Source organism: Camelina sativa, chromosome 5, assembly GCF_030686135.1.
Source record: "Camelina sativa cultivar CO46 ecotype springtype chromosome 5, ASM3068613v1".
Lineage (NCBI taxonomy): Eukaryota > Viridiplantae > Streptophyta > Magnoliopsida > Brassicales > Brassicaceae > Camelina > Camelina sativa.
In genome coordinates, this window is record NC_141884.1 from 18,768,546 (window position 1) to 18,777,399 (window position 8,854).

An 8,854-nucleotide genomic window follows, 5' to 3' on the forward strand; every position below is an offset into this window, starting at 1 on the left:
ACCAACAGCCGAACCATAGCTCATTCAAACCGGATGCATTATACCAATCAGACCCGACTAGGACATATGTTCATTTTTTTAACCATATCAGCTCAAAAACGAAGACGCAAGGCATGAAACCACTCGGAAAATATTCTCTTCTCAGCTGAAAAACGCCTCAAAGGATAACCAGCCCAAAAGGAGTTCACATGAAGGAGTTCTTCTTTGATCTAAAAAGCTTCTCAATCTCTCTCCCTCTCGTGGGTGCTTCTCTCTCTCTCATTTCTTGTTCTCTTTACAAAGTATTACAAAACACATATAAGTGTATTTATAGTTATAATTCACAACACGTTATCAGCACAAGCGACTCTCGATCCGTTACAAGTTTGAGCATAAGCGATTTGCGATCCATCATAAGTTTGAGGTAACATTTAAGTTATGTTAAATTTGTTTAAATTAAATTTAATTTAATTAGTTTATATGCATATTACTATATGTATTATTTATAGAGTAAAATACTATACATATCTCTTGATTTAATGGTAGGCTCTGCATTATTGATCATTTAAATCTACATTCTTGATCTAATGGTAGGCTCTGCCTCCTTGATCATATGTTCAGATCTATATATTTTAAATCATATGGTAGGCTATGCCTCCTAAAATGATTGTTTTAATTTATGAATATATTATATAGCTTATAATTTTGTTTTATAGTTTATATTTATTGCTAAAACAAGATTTTACAAAATTATTTCATAAAATTTTATATTTAACAAATTTTTTTATTATTTATATAGTAATCATGTCAAACTTGGCAAAGCTTGATTTCCTCGCCCTTGATGTCTCTGGGAAAAATTATATGTCATGGACGTTAGATGCAAAATTCTATCTGAAAGGGAATGGGCTTCTTAAAACCCTCGATCAGTCAGAAACGGGGTTAGAAGAGGAAAAAGCAAGAACCATGATGTTCTTGCGTCATCATCTCCAAGATGGTTTAAAAAATGAATACATCACGAAAGAAAATCCTGCAGATCTCTGGAACTTGCTCAAGGATAGATTTGATCACCAAAAGTATGTGATCTTACCTAAAACCAAACATGAATGGCTAAACCTGCGTTTTCAGGATTACAAAAGTGTAAGTGGAGTACAATTCCGCTTTGTTCAGAATCACTTCGAGGATGGCTCTCTGCAGAGAAGAAGTTTACGATTATGATATGATCGAAAAAACTTTTCAAACTTTTCATCCTTCAAATGTATTCCTGCAGCAAAAATATCGAGAAAGAGGATATACTCGATATTCTGAATTAATGCAAGTTCTGCATTTTGCTGAACAAAATAATGAGCTCGTGATGATATATCATCAAACCCGTCCAACTGGATCAGCTCCACTTTCAGAAGTGAATGTTGCTACATCCAGCTTTAATAATTGGCAAGGATGAGGACGCGGTCGCGGTCGCGGTCGAGGCCGAGGCCGTGGAGGTGGTCATGGAAGAGGAAAAGGAAGGGGTCTCTCTCCTAATGATTTCAAGGCAAGAAAAACCAACAAAAATCTCCAAATCAATAATGTTGGTCGCGTTATAAAGAAACAAGGTGAAAGTACTTGTTACAGATGCGGCATAAAAGGACATTGGTACCAGACCTGTCGTATTCCAAAACATTTGGCCGATCTGTACCAAGCATCCCAAAAGGCAAAAGAAAGGGATGTTGAGACCAACCTCATCTATGATAAAGCTGGACCTTCTTTCCATGGTCTAAACGATAAACCCCATCTTGATATAGCAGATTTTCTCGTTGACAATGAAAATAGAAAATCATGCGAATAAGGCCGATATGCCATGATATGCTTTGTCATAGTTTGATATGTACTTTATGTTTATAAAATGTCTTTTTGGATAATAGTTTTGTTGTAATATATAATAAATTTTTTTGTAAGACTTTTTGTTATTTCATTAATGTTTATTTTATAAATATTTTATCTCAGAAAATGTCAAATTTTGAGATTGAGGATGGAGATATGTGTCTAGCAGACAGTGTTACAACGCACTCAATACTTAAAAAGAAAAAAATATTTCTCCTCTCTCGAAATAAAAGACTCCGCTAGAAGCGTGAGCACTATATGTGGTAATGCAAAGATTATTATAGGCTCTGGAAAAACCAATTTTTCAATGCCAAGGGGAACAAAATTTTAAATTTATGCATTATATTGCCCTAAGTCTCATAGAAACTTGATTAGTTTCAAAGATATCCGAAGAAATGGATATCATATAGAGACTCTGAATAAGAATGGCATTGAATATCTTTGCATAACATCTGAGGAGAAACATATATTGGAAGAATTACCAATGTTATCCTCTGGATTCTATTGCACAAAAATAAATAAGTTTGCGTCTTATGTCACAATAAACTCTAAGTTTACTAGTACATTTAAGATATGACATGAAAGACTTGGACATCCTGGTTCAGTCATGATGCGAAAAATTGTACAAAATTCCAATGGTCATCCATTGAAAACCAAAAGATTTTTAGATCTGATGAGTTTTCATGTGATGCATGTTCTCAAGGAAAACTCATAATTCGACCATCGCCAGCCAAAATTGGGAATGAATCACCATTATTCTTAGAGAGAATACATGGTGATATATGTGGATCTATCCACCCTTCATGCGGGCTGTTTCGTTATTTTATGGTAATGATTGACGCATCTAGTAGATGGTCAAATGTGTGTCTATTGACAACAAGAAACACGGCCTTCGCAAAATTCATTGCCCAAATAATCAGGTTGAAAGTTCAATTCCCTGATTATGCCATAAAGAAAATCAGACTTGATAACGCTGGTGAATTCACTTCAGAAGCTTTCAATGACTATTGTATGTCAATAGGAATTGATGTTGAGCATCCGGTTCCTCATGCTCAAACACAAAATGGCATGGCTGAATCTTTGATTAAACGGCTACAACTCATTGCTAGACCGTTGATATTGAGAACAAAGCTCCCAATTTCTATATGGGGTCATGCTATATTGCATGTTGCGGTAATGGTCCAAATACGACCAAGCACATATTATAAATATTCTCCTTTACAATTAGCATCTGGCAAGAGCCAAACATATCCTATCTCCGTATATTTGGCTGTGCGGTTTATGTTCCTATAGCCCCACCGCAAAGAACAAAAATGGGGCCACAAAGGAGATTGAGCATATATGTCGGTTATGCATCACCGAGTATAATTCGATATCTTGAACCGCAAATTGGTGATATGTTTACGGCACGTTTTGCCGATTGCCATTTTAATGAAGATGAATTTCCAGCATTAGGGGGAGGAATTACACAAGTACCAAAAGATATTACATGGTATACACCATCTTTGATATATCTTGATCCCCCTACAAATCAACGTGAACTGGAAGTTCAGAAAATTGTACATTTACAAAGTTTGGTAAATCAATTACCAGATACGTTCATAGATACAAAAAGGGTGACAAAGTCATATATCTCCGCTGCAAATGCACCATCAAGTGTTGAAATTCCTAAAGACGAACTTGATGGAAGCAAAGCTAATGAACCAAGGTTCAATTGAAACGGGGGAGGCCAATGGGCTCTAAAGGTAAAAATCCCCGAAAGAAAAAGAAAATGGGAGATGAAAAGGTTCAAGAAGAACCAAATAAAGAGAAAAGTCCTCAGAATGATACAGAAAAATATGAGGTTTCTATTAACTATGCTCAAAATGGAATGTTATGGTATAGAGATGAAATCGATGATGATAATGGAATATTCTCTTTTTCTGTATCTAAAGAGATCGTTCATGAAAAAGATGATCCAGATCCAAGGTCCGTATCAGAATGCCAATATAGGACTGCTTGGGGGAAATGGAAAAAGGGTATGCAACTTGAGTTTCTCTTTCTCAATAAAAGAAATGTCTTTGGACCTCTTGTCACTGCATCTAAAGATGTAAAACCTGTTGGTTGCAATTGGGTATTTGTGCGAAAAAGAAATGAGAAAGATGAAATCACACGATATAAAGCCCGACTTGTTGCACAAGGTTTTTCTCAAAGACTTGGAGTTGATTATGAAGAAACATATTCCCCACTCATGGATGCAATTACATTCAAGTACTTAATGAGTCTAACAACTTCTAAGAAATTAGAAATGTACCTTATGGATGTAGTGACAACATATTTATATGGATCATTGGATAATGATATATACATGAAAATTCTAGAAGGATTTAAGATTCATGAGGCATTAGATTCTAAGTCTAATGAAATTTGTGCAATCAAATTACAGCGATCACTTTACGGGTTAAAACAATCTGGGCGCATGTGGTATAATCGCTTAAGCGAATACCTATTGAAGAAAGGGTATGTTAATAATGAAATATGCCCATGCGTTGTTATAAAGAAATCTCCATCAGGATTTGTGATCATTGCTGTATATGTTAATGATCTGAACATAATTGGAACTCAAAAGGAGATTGATTATGCAAGAACTCATATGAAGGAAGAGTTTGAAATGAAAGATCTTGGAAAGACTAAATTCTGTCTCGGGCTTCAAATAGAGCATTTCCAAGATGAAATATTTGTGCATCAATCAAATTATACAAAAAAGATTTTAAAGCGCTTTAATATGGACAAAGCAACTCCTTTGAGTACTCCAATGGTCAATAGATCTCTAAATGTCGATAGTGATCCATTCAGACCTTGTGAAAACAACGAGAAAATACTTGGTCCCGAAGTACCTTATATGAGTGCTATCGGTGGACTCATGTATCTTGCAAATTGCACTAGACCAGATATTGCATTCGCTACGAATCTACTTGCAAGATACAACTCATCCCCTACTCGCAGGCATTGGAATGGGATAAAACATATTCTCTGTTATCTTCAAGGTACGATTGACTTGGGATTATTCTATCCTAGAAACTCTTCGGTTAGTCTAGTTGGTTTTGCAGATGCAGGATATTTATCAGATCAACATAAGTCCCGATCCCAAACTAGATATGTTTTCACAATTGGAGGAACTGCAATCTCATGGCGCTCACAGAAACAGACTTTGGTCGCCACTTCCTCAAATCATGCAGAAATAATTTCTCTTCATGAAGCATCGAGGGAATATGTATGGCTCAGATCAATGACTAACCACATACAAGAATCAAGTGGAATAGTCACCAGTAAAGAGCCAACAACATTATTTGAAGACAATGCTGCTTGTGTCGCTCAAATCAAAGAAGGTTACATCAAGAGCGATAGAATAAAGCATATACCTCCAAGATTTTTCTCCTACACTCAAGAACTCGAGCAAAAGAAGGAAGTTGATATTTAACATATCCGCTCAAGTGACAATGCAGCAGATCTATTCACAAAGGCACTTCCGACTACCACATTCAGAAAACATATTCACAGTATTGGAATGCATCATCTACGAGATTTATGAAGAAGGATTATACATATCTTTTTGAGGGGGAGATTACGTTACTATACTCTTTTTTCCTTGTCATGGTTTTTATCCCAATGGGTTTTTCTGTGACAAGGTTTTTAATGAGGTAGTACGTAACTCGTCAATAGTGATGGATAATCAAGGGAGAGTATTATAAAATAGAATTGTGATTAATCCATCACAAGACACATGCCATAACACTTGTTCATTTAGTATTACACTAACTCAACACTTGTCATTACCAAGTGTATAAGTGTGTGACTCATGTCTTATGTCTTTTGTAATGCACACTATAAATAAGGAGTTGTGTAATAAGAGTAAAACATATAAGTTCTTCTTTGATCTAAAAGGCTTTCCAATCTCTCTCCCTTTCGTTGCTGCTTCTCTCTCTCATTTCTTGTTTTCTTTATAAAGTATTACAAAATACATATAAGTGTATTTGTAGTTATAATTCACAACATATAATAGATAATTTTTTAGGCCCAAAAAAGAAATTGTTTTGGGGGTTTGATTAATACTATTGTCAAATTAAAGTGATCACACATTATAGAATTGATCCGATTATTTCGGTAGCCTAAACCAAACCAAGCACTTGGGTTTGTGGCAATTATCAAAATATTTTAATAATTAAAGTTCCTATCTTTCTTGTCAAATAAACTTTTTAATTTCTCTTATAAAATGTGAAGAAAATTTAACTCAAAAACCTGTGGTGTGACAAATTTTTTTTTATTTACCTGAGAAATAAAAAGTATCCGTACATTTTTGGACCTATAAAACAAGTACTACAATCTATCCCAAATCCCTTATAAGATGTTTTAGATAAAAGTATAAAGATTAGATTTTATTTTTTAAACCTAAACATCATTTAATAATTAATTAAACATACAATTCAACCAATGATAAAAAAAACTGCATAATTTAAAGGATTTGAATGGTGAAAGCGGTCAGGACGGACAAATCCATCAGTGGATTAGACCGCTTTTTATTTACTATTTACAAATTTAGTCCGCAGTGGTGTGGTCTAAAAGATACAGAAAGAAAACCATTGTGGACCAATTGCGAACTATTTTTGTGTACGAATAAAATTGATCTGCAGCGATCTGCTGTTCGTCCTACTTTTGGGGCAGGCTAAACCGCAGACGGATTTGGCCGCCCCGACCGCAGTCACCATTCAGACCTAAAGGGTTTGAATGGTAAATGCGGTCAGAGCGGCCAAATCCGTCTGCGGTCTGGACCGCTCTATTTTTGGGCGGATTACAGACTGCTGCAGACTAACTCTATTTGTATGCAAAAGCCGTCCGCAGTTGGTCCGCAGCGGTCTTGTCTCAACTTATTTGGACCGCACCACTACGGACTACATTTGCTGAATGGTAAATGAAAAGCGATCCAGTCCGCAGACAGATTTGTCCGCCCCAACCGCTGCAACCATTCACACCCAAAGTGTGAATGGTTGCAGCGGTTGGGGCGGATTTGACGTAGTCCGCAGTGGTGCGGTCCAAAAAAACAGAGGGTTTGAATGGTAACCGCGCCTTGACCCGTCTGCTGTCTAGACCGCTCTATTTTTAAGGCGGACAACAGACCGCTGCGGACCAACTCTATTTGTATGCAAAAGCGGTCCGCAGTTGGTCCGCTGCGGTTTTGTCTCTGCTTTATTTGGACCGCACCACTGCGGAGTACATTTGCTGGATGGTAAATAAAAAACAGTCCAGTCCGCAGACGGATGTTCCCCTTGGCATAAAATTGGTTTTTCCAGAGCCTATAATAATCTTTGCATTACCACATATAGTGCTCACGCTTCTAGCGGAGTCTTTTATTTCGAGAGAGGAGAAATATATTTTCTTTTTAAGTATTGAGTGCGTTGTAGCACTGTCTGCTAGACACATATCTCCATCCTCAATCTCAAAATTTGATATTTTCTGAGATAAAATATTTATAAAATAAACATTAATGAAATAACAAAAAGTCTTACAAAAAAATTTATTATATATTACAATAAAACTATTATCCAAAAAGACATTTTATAAACATAAAGTACATATCAAACTATGACAAAGAATATCATGGCATATCGGCCTTATTCGCATGATTTTCTATTTTCATTATCAACGAGAAAATCTGCTATATCAAGATGGGGTTTATCGTTTAGACCATGGAAAGAAGGTCCAGCTTTATCATAGATGAGGTTGGTCTCAACATCCCTTTCTTTTGCCTTTTGGGATGCTTGGTACAGATCGGCCAAATGTTTTGGAATACGACAGGTCTGGTACCAATGTCCTTTTATGCCGCATCTGTAACAAGTACTTTCACCTTGTTTCTTTATAATGCGACCAACATTATTGATTTGAAGATTTTTGTTGGTTTTTCTTGCCTTGAAATCATTAGGAGAGAGACCCCTTCCTTTTCCTCTTCCAAGACCACCTCCACGGCCTCGACCGCGACCGTGACCGCGTCCGCGTCCTCGCCCTTGCCAATTATTAAAGCTGGATGTAGCAACATTCACTTCTGAAAGTGGAGCTGATCCAGTTGGACGGGTTTGATGATATATCATCACGAGCTCATTATTTTGTTCAGCAAAATGCAGAACTTGCATTAATTCAGAATATCGAGTATATCCTCTTTCTCGATATTTTTGCTGCAGGAGTACATTTGAAGGATGAAAAGTTTGAAAAGTTTTTTCGATCATATCATAATCGTAAACTTCTTCTCTGCAGAGAGCCATCCTCGAAGTGATTCCGAACAAAGCGGAATTGTACTCCACTTACACTTTTGTAATCCTGAAAACGCAGGTTTAGCCATTCATGTTTGGCTTTAGGTAAGATCACATACTTTTGGTGATCAAATCTTTCCTTGAGCAAGTTCCAGAGATCTGCAGGATTTTCTTTCGTGATGTATTCATTTTTTAAACCATCTTGGAGATGATGACGCAAGAACATCATGGTTCTTGCTTTTTCCTCTTCTAACCCCGTTTCTGACTGATCGAGGGTTTTAAGAAGCCCATTCCCTTTCAGATAGAATTTTGCATCTAACGTCCATGACATATAATTTTTCCCAGAGACATCAAGGGCGAGGAATTCAAGCTTTGCCAAGTTTGACATGATTACTATATAAATAATAAAACAATTTGTTAAATATAAAATTTTATGAAATAATTTTGTAAAATCTTGTTTTAGCAATAAATATAAACTATAAAACAAAATTATAAGCTATATAATATATTCATAAATTAAAACAATCATTTTAGGAGGCATAGCCTACCATATGATTTAAAATATATAGATCTGAACATATGATCAAGGAGACAGAGCCTACCATTAGATCAAGAATGTAGATTTAAATGATCAAGGATGCAGAGCCTACCATTAAATCAAGAGATATGTATAGTATTTTACTCTATAAATAATACATATAGTAATATGCATATAAACTAATTAAATTAAATTT

General features: G+C 35.9%; 1 protein-coding gene across 1 annotated transcript; it reads right to left on the reverse strand.

Moving 5' to 3' along the window:
• Positions 1-7,487: 7,487 nt before the first annotated feature.
• Positions 7,488-8,508, reverse strand: LOC147943976 (uncharacterized). Its single transcript, XM_087512423.1, has 2 exons — positions 8,176-8,508; positions 7,488-8,045 (listed from the first exon to the last, which is right to left on the reverse strand). Exons 1-2 carry the CDS (start codon positions 8,506-8,508, stop codon positions 7,488-7,490), a joined length of 891 nt encoding a protein of 296 aa, XP_087368549.1.
• Positions 8,509-8,854: the final 346 nt, after the last annotated feature.